The 22325-nt window shown below is 39.9% G+C and overlaps 1 protein-coding gene across 13 annotated transcripts in view; it reads left to right on the top strand.

The window, feature by feature from the left end:
* ARHGAP12 (Rho GTPase activating protein 12) overlaps positions 1-22325 on the top strand; it is an 81027-nt gene that overhangs the window by 264 nt on the left and 58438 nt on the right. For 12 of the 13 annotated variants that reach the window (XM_087778125.1, XM_087778116.1, XM_087778105.1 and 9 more), the window contains exon 2: positions 5673-6427. In XM_087778125.1, coding sequence (XP_087634251.1) covers positions 5759-6427 — 669 coding nt within the window. In that variant the 5' untranslated portion in view covers positions 5673-5758. Of the gene's footprint in view, positions 1-852; positions 972-5672; positions 6428-22325 lie in introns of all 13 variants that reach the window. The other variant, XM_087778062.1, reaches the window with a different exon arrangement.

The following is a 22325-nucleotide window of genomic DNA, read 5'->3' as shown; positions in this document are numbered from 1 at the left end:
CACGTCCGGGCCGGGGCCGGCTCACGGCGCCGCCCGCCCTCCCTCTCTCCTGCGGGGCGCCGCGGGGAGCGCCTCCCGTGCCCGGCACCGGCGGGGGGTCTGGGCGGCGCCGCCCCGCGGTGCCCCCGGCGGCGGCGGCTTCGTTCCCCAGGCGCCGCCGGGAGCGCCGAGCCGGCGGCGGCGGTTTCGCCGGGAGGCGGCTCCGCACCTGGGCGCCGCCGGTGGGCCCGCGGTGCCGGGGGCGGCGCGGAGGCCGGGCAGGGCCGCCCGACCTGCCTTGTGCGACCGCCGCTCACCTGCTGGGGCCGCGGCCGGCGGGGAACAAAGGGAGGCGGCGGGCAGCGGCGCCCGGGCGGCCTCTCCCGGGCCGGGCCGGGCCGGCGGGGCCGGCGGCCCGCTCTGAACTTGAGCGCGGCGCCTCGGGGGTTTGGGCCGGGGCGGGCCCGCCGCGCCGTTCACAGCCGGTCGTCGGAGTCCACAACTTAACAAAAGCCGGCGACGAGGAGCGGGCGGGCCGGCGATGCGCCGGGGGCTCGTCACGGTGTGGGGTGCTGCAGCGAGCCTTGGAAAGTTGTCCTGACAGTTGTTCAAAATGCATCGCTTATTCAGTACTCTGAGCCTTAGGCAATTATTAAATGGTTACTTATTATGCCTTCAAATTTTAAGGAAGTGGGAGCTCTGGGAAGCTAGTTCACTTGGGAGTAGTGCTCGGTTTCTGACCTATGTTAGTAATCTCTGAGGAGACAGTAAAGGATCAAGCTTGTTTTCATAAAGCTTATAAGTTGTCTGTGTTTTGTCTATATTTGTTGTTTGCATTTGCATCTATTTTTGTACAACTTTTGCATGCTCTAGATGCACGCTTCGCAGATGGTGGTTTTTACAGGCACCGGCGAGGGCTGGTTGTCAGCATGAAAATATCAGCTGCGGAGTTAGTGGTGCTGGATAAAGAGTGGTGCCCCGTGGGAAGAAAGGTATGAATAGGGTTGAATTCTGACAAGGTTGCTGTGGGACCAGTCTTCCAAGCAGTGGTCATGCAATAAATACAGCTTGAACCCCTAAGCAAGCTGCCCAGGGAGAAGCAGAATCATAGAATCTAGAGAGCTGTAGCCAGGGTATCTCATCTGGCCTGAATTGGTAAGAATTTATCCTAATTTAGCTTCAGTAATTGAGTTTATTTCTGTATCAGCACTGCGGAAGGGTTCATTTAAGTAGTGGGTGAAGTTTGATGCTGAAAATGGAAAAAGATTACACAAGTCAACTGCTGCTGCTTTGTAGGACACCGTGAACAAGGTCACACAAAGAATTTTAAGGCGATTGGTTAATATCCTCAGTGGCATTTTTAATAACTTATCTGTTTGTATTATAAAGTAAGTAACAATTCCATAGCCATAGTGAGTAAGGTTTTTTCCAAGAAGAAATTAAAAGATATAGCAAAAAGTCTTTTTAGTATATCTCGTCTCAATTACCTGATTCTAGAAGATCAGAAGAAAATACTCTGTGCCTGATAATTTCAAAAGAGAGGTATGAAACACCTATTGAGTACCTCCCAATTTTTTTTTTTTGGTCTTTAGTTCTAAGATAATGCTGAAGTTAGAGGTGATCATATCTAATACGATATATGATCATGTTATATACACATCATATATGATTACACCTATATACACCTGTCTGTGTGTGTCAGGACCTTATTTCTTTCAAGACTGTTTGCATGTGCAAAATTTAGTGAGGGTCGTTCTACAGTTAAGATTGAGTGCTGTGAGGCGGTGACCGTGTTGCCGTAGGGTTTAAGTTGCCCTAGGAAAGGCCTGCCTACCTCTGAGCAAACCTAAAGCTCTCCAAACCCAGCCTGCCTAAGGGTGGCTGAAGCTGTCACATTGGGATCTAATCAGAAAAGGTCCTGATTTGTGTGGATGTACATGAAATCCAGCTAGAGGCCAATGTTTGCATGCAAACCCCCAATGCTACGTTTGCATCCCGCGGTGGGGAGAGGCTGTGGAGGGGCATGGTGCGGCCTGGGGCGGGGGAGCTGGGGGGGAAGCTGACCTCTGCAAACACCCAGGGGTGCCAGCCTTGCTCAGCCTTAGCTGCGTAAGAGGCGGGAATGGTTCCCATCAGAAATCGGAGCCCAAAAAGATCTACGTGTGGGTATTGAGTGGAAGACCCTCTCGTTGCTTGCTTCCTGAGCGTGGCTGCTCTGGGTCTTGCGCCCAGGGCTGTGTATATAGTCACCAGCGTCCTCGCTCTTTAGGGCAGCACGAGTGCTCTGTGAAAGGGTGGAATGTATTTCCACATGGGGAATCGGGTATTGAGGCTTTGTTTAAGGTATTAAAGCTTACAGATGTCCTCTGTGGAAGTAAATAATTTTTCATGCTTACCATCCTCTAATTATGGTTCTTCAACCTTCTTTACCAAAGAGGGTGCCATCCAGCACTACAGGTGATGGTAAAAAAAAAAAAAAAATACAGTGAGGTTACAAGGTGTGACCTGCTGTATCGCTTCAGTTGTTGACTGGTAGCACAGTGAAGTCAGTACTCCAAATGTCAATACTGTGCGTTCACATCTGAATTATTCTAAGCCCCTTACAGTAGAAGTTTGGCCAAGGCTACCATGGCTCTTTAACCTGAATTCGATGAGACAGGTACACGGACCCTTGAAAGGACATTACAATTAGCTATCCCCTAGGCTGCGCATAGGGTAGAGGCAGTCTACCGTCTCTGGCACAACAGCCACATTAAAAAAATTCAAACAAAATAAAACTTTAATGCATTTGGTTCTGTGAAATCAAGGCCATGGTGGTTGTTGGAGACCTACAGGGTTAACGTTAATACTTGTTAAACTTGCTGAGAAAGGTTTCCCACCTATACCATAGGTACCTCTTGCTTCTCTCTACTGAGGTGGAGAATTAGAGCCTTGCTTGATCCTGATGATGTGATCTGTTTATAAAACTGCTTTAGTGTTCTGGCCAAACACAGGACACAGCCTGTCTCTTTGATCGTATGTTCAACCTTACCAAATGTTTGCTATTGACTTGATAATTTTGCAGCTTGGATGAAAGAACAAAAAACCATGCTGCTTATTTTTGTTGTTTCTTTTTTCTTTTTCTTTTTTTTTGAAAGGGATGAGGCTGCAAAACTGACCTCAAAAGTGGATAGAGCTATTTCTGTAGCTACTGTATTTTATTTAACTTGTATTTCTCAAAATTCTGCTATTTTTTAAGCATAAAATGCAACTTACTGAGCCTGTCTGTCTTGAAAAAATGTTAAGCATGCATTCTCAATAAATAGTTATATGGAATTGGCAAAAGAGAAATGAAAAATCCAAGCTTTTAAACACTTGGTAGCTCTATGGGAAACCATAGGGTTATGTTCTCATTTTGGTTTCTGTGTGGGAGAAGGGAAGACAGTGTGAATGGGTCCTCGTCCTACATTTCAACTTCCAAGGCAGCAGACCTTAGAGGTAGACTGTAACTCCGAAACACTTGCATTTTTCTGGTATATGACCTTGGAGCCATGAAAGGGGTTGGTAGCAGCTTCGAAGAAGTGTTGGGAGGAGTGAGGTTTAGTAACAAGGAAAAAATAACATTTGTATGGCAGAGCTTCCAAAACTAGGAAGAGAGTGGGAATGGCTGCAATTTGTTCATGTTTACCTTCTGCTACAGTTACTAAACAACTGCAGAGCTGCACTTAAAAATACCTGTTTATGTAGAACAGCAGGTAAGCAAGTTGTTTTGTATGGAGGCTGTAAATAGACTACAATGCTGTGAATGTCAATGTACCATTTTATGGTAGAGAGAGTAAACACCAGAATCCTAGCATTCTTTTCTACTGCTTTATGTTCCTACTGTCAGCTTTGTTGAATGCGGTACCATCATTCCTTCTGCCAAGTCCTCAATAATATTGTAAGTCTGACGTTGTGATTCCATTTAGTGTCTTGTACATGATGGTAGCTTTCGAGTTACCTATAGGAGGTGCTTCCTGGAAGTAAAAGAAGATGGACTGTGGGAGAAAGACACAGTTGAAAGATGGGCAGTTCTGTCTTGGCCTCATACTTGAGGTTTTCAGCTTCTTCCTTTTCTACCGAGTTATGTGGGAAATGTATTTCTCTCCCCCCCCCTCCGCCCCCAGGCTCAGACCGAATAGCAGAAATGGTGAAAGAAAAATTGAAGAACTGTTAGAGGTTTCTGCTTCAGCTCTCCCAGAAGTCTTTTTTTGTTGTTGTTGTTTCTGTCCTTAGTCCTGTTTAGGGTAGCTGAGTTCACTCTGCATGTGTGTGCCTGCATGGATTTGCATTAGTTCCACTCTGTGGCAAAGTAAATGCTACAAATCTCATCACAAAATCTTAACTTGGAGAGCTGCAAGTTCCTACATAATTTTTCTCATTTGTGAAACATGCATTTTTTAAAAAAGGATTCATTTGTTAATCTTTATAAGATTAAACGTGGCAGCATTTTACTTGAATTCTCTGACATTCTATTTGAATGCTAGAGATCTTCCCCTTTACTTACATGCTTCAATTTTCAAGATTAAGAAATCATATCTTTCATGTTAATTTACTATGTTGTGTTCAGTGTAAGTTGGTAAGACTGGTGCTTATCCACTCATGAATTGTGACATTGATGCTATATGATTAAATAGAGAGAACTTGTAATTCATGAGTGCGGATACAATGGTGGTTGTCTGGATTATAAGACGCTAAAAGTCCTTTTCAATATTTTCATGTATTATCCTTTACATTATTATCCATTTTTGGTTTTTGTTTTTAATCCTGTTTCATTATTGTTGGTGTTTTTGTTTGTGTTTTCTGTTTTAGCCCTTAAACGTTTGGTTAGATCAGGTTTTCTGTAAAGTAAATACCACAAAAAGCTCTATTAAGAGCAAAGGAAATATGCAGAATTTAAACCACTGAAACCAAAGTATCTTGGAAATGTTAAATACTTCTATTTAATACTACTGTGGTTATAGATGAACTTCTATGTTGCAGTTACACTAGCAATTTAAAGAAATAAATAAAAAAGTGATTATACCGCATGTTTTGTAGACAACAGCGAGAGGCAGAGGCAACATGATCTGCAGCCTCAGCCAGTGTGGGTTGCACAGCTCCCTGGTCATCTTCTGCTCCGGTGAGGGGAAGGTGAGCAGGCTCTGTGGAGCGTGCAGCACACGGGGGTCAAGGATTGCCAGCCCATGCTGAACCTGATGACTGAGGTGTAGCATTGGAGCAAGACACAAGGGATTTTGAGCACTCCGAAGAAACTATCGAACTGAAAGAGGAATCAAAATAAGCAAATAATAATCTTCTCCTTTTGAATATTTTGGTTAAAACCAGTGTAGTAACACAGTTCCATGAAGCAAGTAAGCCTGTGTGTAAGCAAGAGATGGACTCGGACTAGTCCCCCCACCAAGCCCCTGGTGATCAACATTATTTAGTAATAGAAACAACAGCTTTAATGAGCAACTTTATAGCAGGAGGCTTGCGTGAATAGGAGAGTTAAATCGGTGACTAAGTTGTTCTACTGACTTTCTGTTTTATCACTGAGAAAGGTATCTGAACATCTTGCATTTTTCCATCAATTTATTACTCTGAGGTTGACATAAATTGAATAGGCAGGGTTATTTTTGAAATTATTTTCCTCTGAAGTGCTCTTAGACAATTACTTTATTTTTTTCTTACAGCTCTGATTATTAACAGGAAAATAACACTTCTGAAACAGAATGTGGCTTATCTTTTGCCTGAAAAGGTGAAATCTCTTCAAATAGAAATGGCTGACAAAGGTGGGAAGATCCTTCCAGGACAACTGTACATTGAAGTGGAGTACGACTATGAGTATGAGGCCAAGGACAAGAAAATTGTGATTAAGCAAGGGGAGAAATACATCTTAGTGAAAAAGACTAATGATGATTGGTGGCAAGTCAAAAGAGATGAAAATTCAAAACCCTTTTATGTGCCAGCACAGTATGTGAAGGAAATACCACGAAAAGCGCTGATGCCACCTGTTAAGCAAGCAAGCATGCTGCCAAATAACGCTTTGAAGTTGACACATGGATTACAGAGGTCAACTGAAAATGTGAATAAGTCACCAGAGCTTTCTAGTTTTGGAAAATCTTCTCCAGTTCAAGTGTCTTGCTTAGTTCGAGATGCCAATCAAAATCTGGGACCGAACACTAGCCCTGGTCAAACTCTTGGTTTGAGTCTGGACCTTACCCAAAACAATGGAAAACTTAACAATGAGTTGCAGTCTCCCAAGGTTTCCAATCAGTATAGAACCATCTCCACGGGTCATCTTCCATGTCCAGAGTTCTTGGAAATAGAGAAGACCAGCTTTTTGCATGAACAATCTTGTGATTCAGCAGGAGAAGGCTCAGAAAAAATTCACCAAGATTCAGAGTCTGGAGATGAACTCAGTAGTAGCTCCACAGAACAAGTGCAGGTAAGCTAAAAAATGGTCCCTGTAGATTTGTGTGGTTTTTTTCTTTCATTTCTTTATTGCCATAATTGCTTGCTACTGTTTTGAGATCTATTCCCAATAAATTCAGATTGTTTAAGTAAAAATATCTTATCTCAGCATGAACTGGTTATTGAAGTCTAAACAGTTGATGTGTATAGCTCTGTTCCTTGCAGGAATACTTTTGCTTTGGGGATTAATTCCATTTACATTATCCTGTGATTGAATGTTACAGAAATGCTTTTTTTCTTTTTTTAAGATTGTTTTGAGATGACACTGAATTTGGGTTATATTTTCTTCCAGAGGAAGGGAGTCTACTGCAGTAACTCCTCACTTCTTGGCTCGTTGAAATAATAGTGCTAGTTACTGTCAGCTTTTCCTAAGTATGTGTATAGATAGCGTAAGAGCTGTAAATTGATGTATTAGTGGGTTTAATAGTTTAAAAATGGTACACTTAAGACTTATATGGAGTTTAATTTCTGGCTTGATTATTTTGTTTGTAGACTCTTGTTGTAATGAGTCAGCCTTGCCAATTCTGCTTCTCACAACTTTACTCTGGATTAAAACTCCAAACATGTGAGTTTGTTAATTAGTATGGAAGAATCTCAGGAATGATGTACTCCCACTTCAGGCTAAAACTGAGCATTGATGGCCTTTTTCCTTAGTAAAGTGATTTCTCTCCCATTTTAATTTTTTTTTTTAACAGGCCTCCCCCACCCCCAACAAAAGATTAGCACTCTGTCTTAGGTAATAAGGTCAATTCTTGTATGGGTAACCAAGTTAATTAATCTATTATAATCCATGTTTGTTCTTGAACTAATGATGTATATGTACATATGTATAATTATGTATGTGTGTGTATATAGATAATTCCCCCCCCCCCCCATCTTTCTGTAGGGAGATGTAAATTATTTTAAAATTCTAAGGTTAAAAGCTCCCTAGTCTTGAACTTTCTTACTCTGTAATGTGAAACTGCTGTTTCTTGGGTACAAACTGATCATTATAGTAAATCCTACTTGCTAGCATGTATTCAGAGTACCAAAGGAACTTACTGAAGTGTGGTATTCAAATAAAAGTTGGTGCTAACTTTAGAAATAAAAATCTTACCATGGAGAGCTGTGAATCAGTAGTTTGCTAATAAGACACAATTAAGACAAAGCTGCTTACTTAATGAGTGTGGGAAGATCTTAAAGCTACAAGATGGGGTGATTTATGTAGTCTTGAACAGTATGAGCTCATATATATATACATATTGAAAATACTCAGAATCAGTAGTTTTTCAGTATCCTAGTCTACTCTTGGCCTCATTGTGGAACTTCAGAGTTTCTCTAGTAATGGGACTTCATGCCTCTAATATTTGTATCTTTTATGACCATTTTATTTTAACACTCCCCCCCAAATAATAAGGAGTAAATAGGATTATTGAATTTAATTTTTTTTTAGTAATTTCTTGCTTATGCAATGTGAAATTTGACCAGTTTTCTTGCACTTCATTTACAGCAGTGTCCTAGCTCATGATAGTTGATATGAGCCACTTTGAACTTGGAAGGATAAAATAATTATTAGATATTTATTTTAGAAGCGTGTGTAGTAGCCCATCTACTGCCATAGTAATCGTTTGCCAAACAAATTATGAAAATACTGAGGAATGTTTAGAAAGTATATCCTACTTTAAATAGTTTACCACACTAACGTTTATATTCTATGTTAAGACAGTTCCTTCTACTGTGTTGACTACAATTTGATGCATGTCCTTCTCTAAAGTAGATGAAATTAATGTCTTTTGTCAAACAGTAAGAAATATATGGCCTGCTGCTCAGTTTCCACCAGACTTTGTGACTGTTGATGGAGTGACACTTAGTCTTTTCACCTTTCTCCCTCCTCCCACCCCCACAAATACACTTGACTCAACGCTACAACCTATTTATAAGTTTGGATTTGAGTGGAGCAGCTATGCATATATTTGTACACTTCACTGGGTTATGGAAGCTCTGAAGATGAGAGTGTTCATGGTGCTTAAAAATTACAAATCCTAAAAATGCCACGTTTCAGCTGTGGAAAAAGCTTGGCAGCTTCTGACTGATGTTACTGAAGAACTTGCCGTTATCACGGTCTTGGGCGACAAGAATGGGGATGCTCGCTGGGCCTTGCAGTTGCCTTATTCTAAAACTGTGAAGTAACTTAATCTCATTGTGCGCAATCGCAAGCTCTTTAAATACAATGAAAATGTTTGACATTTAGTAGCCATAGGGATTAAAGCCGCAGTAGCACTGATGTCACCGTTAGCTCAGTCTAGATATTCAGAGTGCCAGCCTTCTTGCTGGAACAGCCTCGCGTTTTTTTTAGAATTCTTTCAATAATGAGCATTGTTTAGTAGAGATCAGCTGTGCAGAAATTAATGGCTCAGAAAGCTGTTTTTATTGCTCTTAGTCTGTAGTGAGAACATCAAGTTCCCGGCTTTCACTCACAAACAGGATTTCACTTCACAAGACTGACTGTGGTTCTCCCTCCCCTGCCTGCTGTGGAGTTCGGTTTTATGCAGTCTGCATTATAATAAACTCTAACTACAGGTGTTTTCTCTTAAACTTGTAAGATTGGAAGCTAGAATGACCTTAACAATAATACCTTTGTGTAGGTGATTTTGTGTGGGGCTTGAGGTGGTAGTATTCAGCCCTAGCCCCCCCTTCGGTGTGTTTTCAGTATCCTGAGTACAAATGTATGGGATGCAGAGGAATGCTTCTGGTCTGAGATTCTTCTAAGAGGTGGCTACATTTATTCTCTGAAGATTATCCTCCTTCTCCTTTCCAGTAATGAAGTGCAGGTTCTGCAGCTGTACAATCGTGAGCTCATCGGCTTGCTGGCTGTGGAAATACTGGAAGATCCAGAGTCTCCAAAGTAACTGCATAAAGGATTTTTTAGCAGCTGAAACATTATATGAAATGAAGGATAGAGAGGTGACAGTGTGAGCAGAAGAATGTGCTAATGAAGATGTAAGCAAATGATCTGATCAAGAGAAAGATCAGGACTGGGTAATGAATATTCTTGACATTTTATGCAAAGAAATTCCAGCTCTTGGGTGCAACTCTGGTGCAAAAGGCCTTGTAAGAATCAGATGTTAGTTTATGGACTTGAACTGTAGGAAGGCTGGAGGTGATTAGAGGAAATGGGGCTTGAGAGGAAACAGGCTCCAGTATAACCAGATTTAAATCTCTGGTGGAGGTGGTAATTACAGGTAGAATGGTAATTGAATGAAATGGTTCAGGAGTGCACAGCTGGGTGTAAGAATCGCTGACATGGTGCTGGCACTGGAAGCTGTGAATCAATGAAATCCAATAAAATTTTAGGAAAATGGTGTCAGGTGTGATGTCCTGATCCCACGGGAAGGGCAGAAAATACCCCTCAGAGAGGCCAGGGATGGGGGAAAATGGAAAATTTTGAAAGAGGAGAATTCTGTAGCAGAAGATGGACAATACTTGAAAGAAGCAGATGGGAGGTCTGCATTATGCAGTAGAGCCCGGACTAATTGTTCTGAAGAAAAATATTAGATGTTTAGGCATGCCTAAACAGGAAAGGAAAGTTGAAGCAAAAGTGGAAGACATTAAAAGTGGTCTTGAAAAGGAGCTTTGGGCAGTGTTTGCAGGTAAAATCTAAAATCAAGTTTTGAGAGAGAAGGCGTGCAGACAGGGAAGGAGTTGGGTAAGTTCAGAGATCATGTCAAGAATGGTTAGCTGTTATCTTTATGAGGGTGATACTTTGGAATTGTTACAGGCAAAAATTAAAATCTGCTTTCAGCAATGCTAATGCATAACCTATGTGAAATAACTTTGTTTCTGATGAGTGTTACCTCCTCTGTCATAGGCGACATAGAATTTATTTAAGAGTAAAATGCATGCACTGTCTTAATGTTACTTTTTATGCTTATTAAAGTTACTTCTAGTAGCAGGCTGGTTTTAATCATTATAAATATAGACAGTGACCTATTTGCAAAGATTGTTTTGTCTTTCATCCTCTTTAGTAACTGACTTGCATAAACTGTGAAGCACTAAAGGGGATTATCACTGGGATGGCTGTTTTGCTTTGATTAATTCTGAGTAGTAAAGATCTTGCAAAGAGATCTTTCTGTCTTACCCCTGCAATTTCTGTGGGATTGCTGTAATGTCTTTTAATTGAGAAAACAAAATTTTTTTGTGTTTCTCTAGAAGATGTGAGAGTGCGTCTTCTGGAGATCTTAGTGTTCTTGACTTTGTAACTTAGTTGAAAGACTGGTGGCAAATCGTTAGTATTCGACTGCCTTGTTGGTCGAACATTAAACCTCTCAAATAAATGGCTATTTCAGGTTTTGTGGGGCCCAGAATTAATTTGCTTCTATTATAAGAAATTTCGTGCTATCTTTTATTTCATTCATTTGCCCAAGGAATAAATAATTTGACAGTATGAAGGAAGCGCACTATATACAAGAGGGTTTTTTTTTTCTTAATGAAACTGAGCATGTTTGCAGATTCATCATGGCATGTATAATGTAACATTTTGAATTACATTTTAAGTACCATCTTTTTAATCTCCTAACTCCTTAAAATCAGCATTTGTTATTCTAATGACATTAAATACTGAAATATGCCCATTATAATGAGGTGAAGAATAACTTTCAGTGACAAGGAGCTAAAAGCTTTATAACTTCAGGAATTTTGTAAAACATTAAAAAAATTGTTTTGTGTGGTTTTTTCTTTTTTTCTCCCCCCCCCCCCCCCCCCCCCATAATTCCAGTAACTGCTGCTAGAACTTTGTAAACACCTTGAAATGTTTCTGAGTTACATCAGTAACTCTGAATGTTGTCTGTCCAGAACCTTTCAGGAATACTTGTCCTGGCTTTTTTTTTTTTTTTCCTACCCAGTGACAACAGGTCTGGATAGTTTCACTTTACAGTGGTGGTGTTTGTGATCAGCTCTGTCCCAGTATTTTTAATATGTGAGCCAGCTAGCAGATAGTTGTGCCTCTTGGTCTGAGCGAGTAATTCTGGATTTATTTAGGTGCCCTAGAATGAGAAGGCGCTGTGTCCCACTAACACTGCCTACAGCCCCTGTGCTCCTGTGAACTTCCCTGCTGCAAATCAGATTCACCTTCTTTTAAAAAAACAAAACAAAAACAACAAAACCCTCCCACAAACAGAAGTATTATCTATGTGAGGCAATTGTCGAAAAATCATAACCTGAGAGACAGGTTGGTTTTAGTTGACCGGCTTGCTCCAGTACTGGTGCCTGAATGCTCGGCTGAGTAAGCTACAGATCTGCTTGGTACCTGCAGTTGTTTGTTTCAATTCTGAAAGCACAGCACACATCTAGAGCGCTGTTAAAATTCGCTAAGTGCCAACACAGCCGTCTGAGTTTTCACCCCTATTTACTTTAATTTCATGCAGAAAATGATAAAGTGGAACTTCCAAGGCATCAACTTACCTGTGCCTTTCATACTGGTGGAACTACTTACTAGCTCAAATGAAGCTCAAGCTGCAGTGCTTAAGTAATAACAGTCATAGTATGGAAATGATTTTTTTTTTTTTTAATCTAGAAAAGTGTAATTTCTAGTGTGCAATATGAGTTTTGGTGCCTGCTGTCCCACCTGCCTTTTCTTTTGAAGTAGTGCAAAAGAGCACCCTCAGCAGGGGTGACAGCAGAACCTTTACTGATGGTGGAGTAAATGCTTAAAGAGAAAAGCAGCCCTAGGAAAAGGAAGGGGTGTTTTGTCTGACTGCTGCCTAAACTGAAAGCAGGTGGAGATACCGGGGACTTGCTTGTTCTCTGTTGGCAGTGCTTCTGTCGGTTTTAAGTCAGGAACCTCCAGACATAGAACAAACTTAAATTGCTTTGTAATAAACAAAAACCCGTTTGAGAATATTTGATCATCTCTTGTTCTTGCACATAACTGAATATAAACAATTGCGTTTGGTATGTCTTTACCTAGTTACTATCTAGGCAGTTGTTTAATATTGCAGTGCTTGCCTGTGGAATAAATGTGCTGTTATTTTGTAGAATTCTAAAGAAAGTATCATTTGTTTCACAGCAGTGTGACAAAACGGTAGGGACCGTATGACTCGGTAGAATAAAATGCAGAACACTTTTTCCTTTTTTTTAGGCAGCTCTCTCTGGAATAGTAGACATTTGTGCTTAAAAAAAGCAAAGTAAAATCTAGGCACATCTAGTGCCCAAACAGCTGATACTTCTCTGACGTGCCTTGCTAGATACATTTAATTTAAAAACGATAGAGAGAAACAGGTTTTACCCTTACGTGGGGTTTGTTCTAATGCTAAAGGACAATACTTTTGGACAGAACAATCTTTCAGGATAGTAAGAATTGAAGATTTTCAGAAGACTTTTGTGATGGTGAGTAATTGGGCAGCATAGTGTTAGATTACATTTATAATTTTTTAATTTAGTCTGTCTTAATATGGCTTCTGAGCTAGTTCTAGGGAAGGACAGTAACTTTTCAGGAGACGATTGTTTTGTGAAGGTGCTAGGTTAATGCAGAGAAGCAATCAAACAAGCATAGAGAATGTCAGTAGTAGGAAACGGAGCAAAACAAAAAATGCAGAACTCTAATTCCATGGTATTTCTGTATTTTAAATAGTGTGTGGTTGCTGGCCTTTCTCATCTTGAAAAGGAGGTAATAGTGCTGAAAATATCATAGAAGAGGTGAAGAGTATGAGCAGAGACGTGGAATAGTTCCTATGTGAAGGCTTTGCAAAAACCTTATATGCTAGTGGATGCACATTTAGTACTGCATACAGAGGACTCCTGACTTTTAAGTTGGTGTTGTAATTATTGGTGCTGAAATGGCTGAGAGACTGTTGGGAAGTAAAGCAACCTTAGTTTTGGTATTTTTTCCACTCTTTCGACAGTTTTTATTTGCTTGTCCTGTCTTTTCTTTTGTAAACTCTTTTGACAGAGACTTAGAGCTTGTGTACAGTGATGCTCTGAAGACTGGTATAAATGTTTGGAGTCTATATTTCAATTTCAGTTCTCTGTCTGATAAAGCAGTTTTGTAAATGAAAGCTAAAAGTTGAGGAGATGTCTGAATGAACTGAGCTTGTTGCTTATGTTGGGTTTTGGTGTTACATTATCTGGCTTCAACTTCTGTTTAATCAGATTCATGATTAGAACTTACTGGCTCCTATCTTAAATCTGAAATTACATATTACATTTCTTAATTTAATTAACATAGTTTTAATTGTTCCCTTTTTTAATGGTTTGCTTGGGGCTTCTGGATGATCTTCAGATCATCCAGTTAAATTAAGTAGCTTCCCTGTGTTCTGTTTAAATGCAGTGCTGAAGAGCAGTGTCTTGTGTATGTTTTCTGGTGGTGCCTGGCATATGCAGTTGCCATCTCTCTCTTGCTTTCGTGGATTATCGTTCAGTTGAATCACTTTGCTGCTCTAGTCACCACCTGGCTCTACAAATATTTACTTCCAGTCCAGCACTGAGATGGAGCGGTGCTGGCTTAAGCGCTATTGTGATCAAGTATGTCAATAGCCCATGCGTACTCCTTTATTGCAACTTGAATAGTCATAAATAGTCTAGTGGGAAGTCTGCAAATCTGATGGATTGAAGGACACGCTTGCCTTATTGGTGTCATTGATGTGATGGGAGTTCTGCAACAAGTGTGGTAATGTAAAGAAATATTCTAATACAATATTATATCTGATAAAAACAGAAATACTGTTAACAATCTTTCTGGACTCACAACTGGTTGTTCAACATATGTAATAGTGTTGTATACACACTTCTTTTCTACACAGCTTGATGGATTTCCAGGATATTGTTTAGAAATGATTCATGCTGCAACAGAAACTTTACACCATGTTGAACATAACCATTGTTTGTTCTTTAAGTATTTAGAAGCAGCTTTATCCTGTAATAAAGTGTTGTAACACTAAATATGAGGTTCTTGAGTGACTTTGATTTGACTGCTTTTCCTGTTGAAATTGAATGAAGGTGCTTCCCCCCTCCCCGCAGATGATCTGTCAACATGCTTGGCACTATCCATATCAATTCCTGGTTATCTGCATCCAATTCAAAGAGCTAATAGAGGGCTGTCATGCATAAGTTTAGACACAGGGGACTATATATGTGTGTATATATGTATATACATATATTCTATATATGTCATTCTATATATAAAGATATAAAAAATCAAGGTCCACTGTTCTGTTTCTTAATAGTACTTTGATCTTGATTTGCATCTCATATAGCGCAACTACTAACTTTAAACTGTTACAAAAACTTAATGAGATGTACTCATCAGTTGCCCTTTTTTTTTTTTTTTTAAGTCCATTTGTCCTGGCTCTGACTTTGTCCTTATCTTCCCTCCCAAGTGCTGCGCTCTAACTTTTAATGGCATCTTCGTGCTACCCTAAGGCCCTGTACTTTCCATACATACCGCGTGTCGCTCCTTAGCGCTCAGGCCCACGGGCCATGCCGGAGGACTCCATCGCTTCCTCCCAGGCGTGCTTTTCGCAGCCGGGCTCTGTGGCTGCCTCGCTTTAGGCGAGGAGCTGGAGCCTGAGCCCCCCGGAGAAGAGGCGGTGTGGCCCTGCCCGTGGCCCGGCTGTCACACAGCGTCGTCCTTCCCACCCTTCGCTCATCGCTCATTCACTCGCTGAGCTCAGCCACTTGTGCCTGTGGCAGATCCCAATCTGTCATCCACCGCGGCCTTCGCAGTAATGAGCTACAGCCTTCAGCTTTACTTGCTTTCCTTCTGCTTGCCTTTGCCAACCTGAAGGGTTCTGTTCTTCATGTGACTGCTGGAGAAGAGAGGACATTTAGGGTGAGGGAAGTAAAACTTGAGAGATTTTTTTTCTTGTTATTCTTCCATGCTCTTCTCACAAGGAGAGACCTGTCTCAGTTCCTTCTCTTCCCAAGTTTGAGAGCAGTTTTTCCTATAGCAGGTTGTGGTGCACCAAGATATAAATTTTCCTTTAAGTTTGTTTACTTTTCTGTTAACTGTATGTGTAAAAACTGTATTGCATCCCTTTTTGCTTTTTCCTACTTTGTAAGTTGCTATTGTAACCATCAGTTGAGCAAAACTTGGATATGTGCTCATGCTCAACTTTTTTTTTTTTTTTTTCTTCTATGGAAAACCAAAAAACCCAAATCCCAAGTGCTTTGCTAAAATCTAGCTCTGAACTCTTTTACTCTTTTTTTTTTTTTTCTTGCTTTGTAAAGCTCTAAAGCCTCAGCAGATTTTGTCCAAACTCATGGTGTGATGATACCCCATACAGCATTTGTGAGGGCTGTAAGACAGACAGCTTTCTAGCTGCTGCATGCCTTTGGCATGCTGTTTATTAAAACAAATAAAGAGAATGTTGTGGGGTAAGAGGGTGTTACACTGGCAATTTTTCTTTGCAATTGATTTTTCTGAGGAAAGTTTTTGACTGTAGCTTGAAGGGCTGTATTTAAATACTGTGTCCACAGGTGGTCTCAGGAATTCCATACGCTTATCCTGCTCTCACTTCGTCTTCTCACAGTGCCTGCTTACTGTCTGTCCAGAAACTGCTGCTTTGCTTCACCGTGTATTATGTTGAACTGTGATTTGAACACTGAGGACCAGGCTTCTGTGTTGTCCTTGGTACAGTTGGATCTGGCCTTGAGTGCAGCATCAGAATTGCTGTAAAGTAAATAAAATTCCACAAATACTAAATCTTTTTATATCTTCTTAACTGTCATCTGAAAAAAAAAAAAAAACCAACTTGGTTTAATATCTAATTTTATTGTAGTGAAGTGGTCGTTGCAGACTTACTTTATTTTAACATGTGTTTTAACATTGAAACACAAAATTAAGTGACAAAAGTATACTTATTTATTCTGGATACTGAATTGCAGAAATAGCTGTTCTTAAAAACGAAAGAAATTCTTGCTAGTGTAAGGAAAATAAAGGGGAAGAAAGAGTGCAGAAATGCGTGGCTGAGTGTTTCATGCTTTCTGTCTGCAAGTAGAGAGAAACAGACTAAGAAATACAGTCAAAGGAGAAATATGTCTATTTTTAGTTGTTTTAGGGGAGCAAAAAGATTCAACCTGGTTGAGATTCCCATGAGAATTTTACTGCTTTGCTTAGTTCTGCTGTAAGCAGTACATATAGCCTGTTGCTGAGTATTCCTGGGATTTTGAGATAGTATTTAACAGTATAATTGTGTACTTGCCTTTAGCATTTAAAAAAAAAAAAAAACACCCTCAAAAGTTATCTTAAAAGAGCTCCAACTTCTTGAAGTTAGGCATGGTGGGTTGGATGTATTTCTAAACATATTCATCCTACTATTCGGTATGCTTTTGCAAGATGGACTCATGATGTTAAAATTAGAGTGATTGTAGCCTCTTCTAGCTCAGTTAAAAGTTGAGAATTAAAAAATATCTTAGAAGCACCATGGCACAATTCATTACAGGCTTTTTTTGTGTGGTCTTAAACAGCTACTAAAGGAAATAGTCCTACTTTGCTCAAATTTTGAAATAACTCATATAAATGTGCCAACTACTAACACTGACTTTGTTCATCCTATTACATCTTTTAAGGCAGAATTTTAAACTTAAGTCTTGACTTAAACTGTTGCATGTCTTGTCTGGTTGGCTTTCTACTTTATCCTTCCTTACCAGAAAAAAATGTTATGCGTGATGTAATAGTAGATGTTCTTTGTCTTAAGTCATTAAAATACATGAGTTTGAGGGGGTTCAAGCAGCCCTAACAAAACTTCAAAGTTGTGATTGTGTGCTGGAGCACGTACATTGTGGAGGCAGCATCTTCTGAATTCAGAAGGACTTGTGACATTTCGTCTTAATTCTTCATATCTCTCCCCTCCAATGTAAATGATGGATGGTAATATATGTGGGATTTCTATGGTTTATTTGGAAATTTTAACATGCAAACTGAATAGCTGAGTAAGTATGTATACTGGAGGTGACAACACACAAACGGCCAGCTTCTGGTCCTGCTAAGAGCCCAGCTTGTAATGGGAATTTAATTTTAAAATGCTTTTCCAGTGGAGCTGTGAACTTCACTTCTGTAAGTGCCAAAATCAGAAGTATTTTTCCTGGTGAGAGGGGTTTTAAGCACAAAACACATCTAAAGTATTGGAAAACCAATAGGTGTATTCATTTTAATGCCAGACATTTTTTTCCTCTTTTGGTTTTTGCCTTAAGGTTGGTTTGTTTCAGGCAGGCTGGTGAATGTCCCATTCCAAGGTACTGGGAGACAGTAAGGATGTCCAAGAAACGCCGTATCCTAAAATACCAGAGACTCCATGAAAATTAAATTGCAGTCTCTGCTCTACGTTGTTATACAGTGACTTTGTCTTGCACCTTGTTTAAAATCTTGCTGTCTGTCATGGAATCCACTAATTATATTCAGCGTTATGCAGCAAATATGTGAGAGAATACTAAATCTGCATTGAGATCAGTAAAGGATAATCTAGTACAGGGACTGGTTGTTTTTTAAAGACAGGAAAGTCTAATCTGTTCACTGTTTGTTGAAACCTGCCAGGTGAAGATGGGTTTTGATGTTAAAATAATGACATTTTAGATAATCTGTTTTAATAATGAGCTAAATGAATAAGTGGGAGCTTAACATCTAATTTTAATTTAACCATTTAGAAGGTTACCTGTTAGTTGAAATTATGTTTACATGTGTGAAAAATGATGAATAGTGTGTGAAAATGGCTTTTGTATCATCTGTAAGCTTCAATGATGCTTGAGGGAAGGTTTATGCGGAGAAAGAAGCCTACAGAAACAAGCCAGCAAAACCATATCAAACAGCTTCTTGGTCCAAATCCTTTTCAAGTTGGGGGATCTTTTCATATTAATTTATTATGCTAAGCATCTCAGTAAAGGTGTGCTTTATGATGAGTGACTTTTTTTTTTAGTTGATATTTGTAACTTCTTGCTGCTACTAGATCCATTTTTTTTGTGGTATGCCAATATGGCCAAAAGGTCTGTATTGCCTTGGTGAAAGGTGGCATAAACCTTTGGTTTCTGCTCAGTATAGATTATTCTATATGCTAAAATGTAAAGTATGCACGTGTTCTTAGTTTAGCAGTTTAACATCTCCCTGTAACTCTTGTCCTGCGTTCCTCTGAGAGGACCGATGGCTGCAAGGCTCATCCTACCTCGAGGCCTCGTTGTAAGTTCTGTTAGGATTGCTGTACTGTCGCCATGCCAGATTGTTTGCCCATCCTCTAATCCCCCGTTTCAATGGCAATCTAAAAAGCACAGCTTTTAATACTTCCAGTGAGTGTTATTTAGAAGATACAGCTAATCACCCTGTATACTGAACTGCCGCTCTTGTGAAGGCAAAAGCATTTGAAGTAATCTTAGCCTAAAGCCCATTCAGGTATTTAAAGTTTCCCAATAAGCTTTATATTTTTAATATAGCTGTTGTACTAGATGTGACTGAACAGCAAAGTCTTAACAGTCATCAGGCAGACTAAGCTGTGTGTATTGCCAGCGGTGCTGCAGAAAGCTCTCCGGGCAGCTGGCTGATCGGCTTGCAGCACCGCTACTGCACAGACCCTGCTGGGACCTGGAACCTGGAGCTCCTACAATGCCTGCGGCTGCCATAATTCACCTTTTCAGAGGAGCTCAATGGAAATGTCTCTAGAAAACAGCATAGAAATCAATGGCAAAGTATTCTTGTATACATTAATTTTATATATGCTTGTTTTTGTTGGCTTTATTCATGGCAAATTATTGTTTTTCCAGAAATAGTAATGCTTTAAATGTCACTTGTTTGTGATACTCTGCTTTAGCAAAATCATCAAACAAGTGCAACAGGCATCTAAAGGTGCATCGTTTACTGATGACCATAGTAGAAAAATAACATGCCCTTTACCCTAGTATATATTTTTCTTGGAGACTCCCAGAAAGTTCAGCTTCCATTCAACCTGTGTTTTCTGCAGCTGAACAGCTGCTTTCTGTCGGCTTTCAAGAACAGCTTTATGTGCTGAGCTTTGCTATATACTTTAGCATAGAGATTTTTAATGCATACATGTCCTTTAAAAGCATTTTTTTTTTCAATAGCTTGGCAGATAGTGCTGCAATACTTTATTATACTTGTAGTTTCCATGAGAATGTTCTCTGAAGGCTGGTGGCTCCAGCTGATCCGCTGAGTGCTGAGCACGGCATTATAATTCAGCAGCATGGGGGAGGCCACGTTTGCCGTAGCGAGCGGCAGGGCACCGCTTACTGCGTGTTGCTTAATCAGCATGAAACTATTAGCAAATTCTTGCTATCTCAGTTATAATGTACTGCTAATAGGTTTGCTTTATTGCATAGGATAGTCAAAAAAGCCTGGAATGTTTTAGTAATTTTAACTAGCATAACATTCCTCTTAATGAAGTTTGACAGCATTTTCTAAACTCCCTCACATTGTATAACAGGAGTACCATAAATGCATTCCTGTGTACTAAGTGCTGGTAACTTACTCGTGTCTTTTCCTAATGAAAGTTTTCTTACATGAAAGCTTTTGACGTGATTTTAAATTCTAATGTATTATATAAAATAGATTCCTCGCAACAAAAGCATCTGTATTAGTCCTTAACATACTGTCTTGATTTTGTCAAAGTTTTATGTTTGTCAGAAGACTTTGTAAATCTTACTTCTTACTTCTTAATTTTTTAAATTTTTTTTAAATTACCCCCCACCCCCAGTATTTGAGAACATGCTCTGTAATCTGGGGTGCGCAATGCGCCGGGGGTTAGCGTGGCCTCTTTCACTCAGACCATCAGCAGTGAGTTTCAGATATCTGAATCTGACTTTCTTTTCCCTCTCTGCCTTTTGCTTTAGAAGCAGTATTCATTTTTATTTTTTTTATGGCTGTTTAATTTCTTCATTTTACTGATAAATCAGAATGGATCTCTGGTATCTAGGGATTGGGCTGATTTTCATTTTTAGTCATCAGTGGTGAAAAATGGTGTTGCATGGCAGAAAACCAATTCAATTATGTCAGTTATTTTACTTCTTTTAATAATTTGTAAATTTGTCTTATAATCATGGGAGGAGCGGGAGGGGTGGCCGTGTTTCCCCGCTGCCCACCGTGGTGCCGCGTGGTGGGCAGGGACGTGGCGAAGAGCGCGGCTCCCTGTTTTTATTGCGGGGTCTGGTTCACTTACAGCTGCGTTCACTCGTTTCTCTCTTACATCTGAGAGTCTTATCTCGCTCCCGGAGCCAGACTTCGAGAGATGCTTTTACAGTCTTAATCCAGCAGTGCTGCTCATAGTCAGAATGGCTCTAGTTTGAACGTAGTACTATACGTGGGAAGACCAGATGCCATCTTTATGATCGGCGCATCTTTAGCAGACCCTGTCTGGATTGATCTAACTGTGACAGCAGGCCTGTAAACGAAGCCTGTACTTGAAATATCAAAATACTTGATTTCACATCCCCCCCCCCCCCCCCCCTTTATTTCTGGCAGGCTGTGCCTCTTTGTTTCAGCTCTTCATAAGAGGTCTTTTATCCTATGAAACCTTTGTTTGAGAAGGACCTGCAAACAAGCTGGGGGATTTCTGTGAAACACTTAATTACGATTAGTTGTTGATACTTGTCTGAAGGAATGAAATCAGCACAGAAAGCTGGAATAAGATTTTTGTGTGTGTGTCCTGTTGCTTACACAGTTGGCTTCTACAGCAAGCACAGCATTTTATGTTGAACAGAGTTCCAAGCAGTTAAGTGAGAAATTTCAACTTAGGTTGTCAAATGTCAGGTAGCAGGCTAATTTTTTTTTATTTTCTTTTTGAGTTATCAAAGAACTCAAAGCTGTCACAGTCATGGACAATTGTAGTGACTTCATTGTCTGATTTATACTGAAAGTTGTAGAAAAAGTTACAGTGAAACAGGAAATATTTCTGTTGACCATGTTAATTATCAGTCCAATCTATAATAATCAGTCCAATCTATAAATGTTTTCACCTCAATATGCCCCCCTAAAATGGGTGCTTATAAAAAAAAAAGAGTATCCCGAACTCTCTTATGGGGAACTTGGCTGGCATGCTGTGCTGTTTGACCTTCGTTTCAGTTTTTGTACCAGTGTACATCTGAAAGTACTAAAATGGAGCTGCTTCCTATTAAGTAGATCTGAGGAATCGGAAAATAAAATATGTATTTTAATTTGATTACTGAAAGCTTGATGAGATGCTGATTCTCAAAGCACCTAATTTCTTATTTAAAATCAGGTAGCTTTTCTATGGAGTGGGCCTGTAACCTCTTGATTCTCATGGTACTTGACCACTAATGTGTATGGCTGCCTATTCAACAGTAGTCATACTAGCCTGGCAGTGGAGATGCTTTCAGTGTTTTATTTGTGGTTTTTTCCTTTGTCATAATTTTTAGTTGAATGTTAAGGTTTGATTTATTTTTATTTTGAATTTTTTTTAATCTTGAATTGCTTAATACTTCATATAGGACACAAAGGTACATTAGAACCTGTTCTGACACCTCTTTTGTAATGCATACCAGTGAACATCATACAATAATTTTCTGTCTGAAACCTGTAACTGTTAATGTTTAAAGAAGATTGTTGGAGGAGGGGAGGTACTCAGATTTAGTTTTGGCATTTGAGGGTGGGTGGTTGTGCTGAGCTTCTGGGGATAGGCGTAGTCTGTTGTTGAGGAACCCGTTAACCCATTCATTATTACTCTTTGGCTATTCTGGCATACACTTTTCTAAAAAAGAATAAGTTTTTGAACCACGTGACACTGCCTTAGTCCCTTCACCAGTTCTTTTATTTAAGATATGATAGACGTACTATAGGCTGTATGCACTGGTGCTATTTTGTGGTTCTTTCTCAATTACTGTAGCATACAATCCACAGATTTTTTTTTTTTTTTTTTAATCCTAATGGCCACATTGATCTTATA

The sequence above is a fragment of the Nipponia nippon genome, unplaced genomic scaffold (assembly GCF_047370975.1).
Source record: "Nipponia nippon isolate SJK-2023a ecotype South Korea unplaced genomic scaffold, ASM4737097v1 scaffold_1, whole genome shotgun sequence".
NCBI lineage: Eukaryota > Metazoa > Chordata > Aves > Pelecaniformes > Threskiornithidae > Nipponia > Nipponia nippon.
Note: the sequence above shows the minus strand (reverse complement) of the source record. Positions and strands in the feature narration are given on the sequence as shown.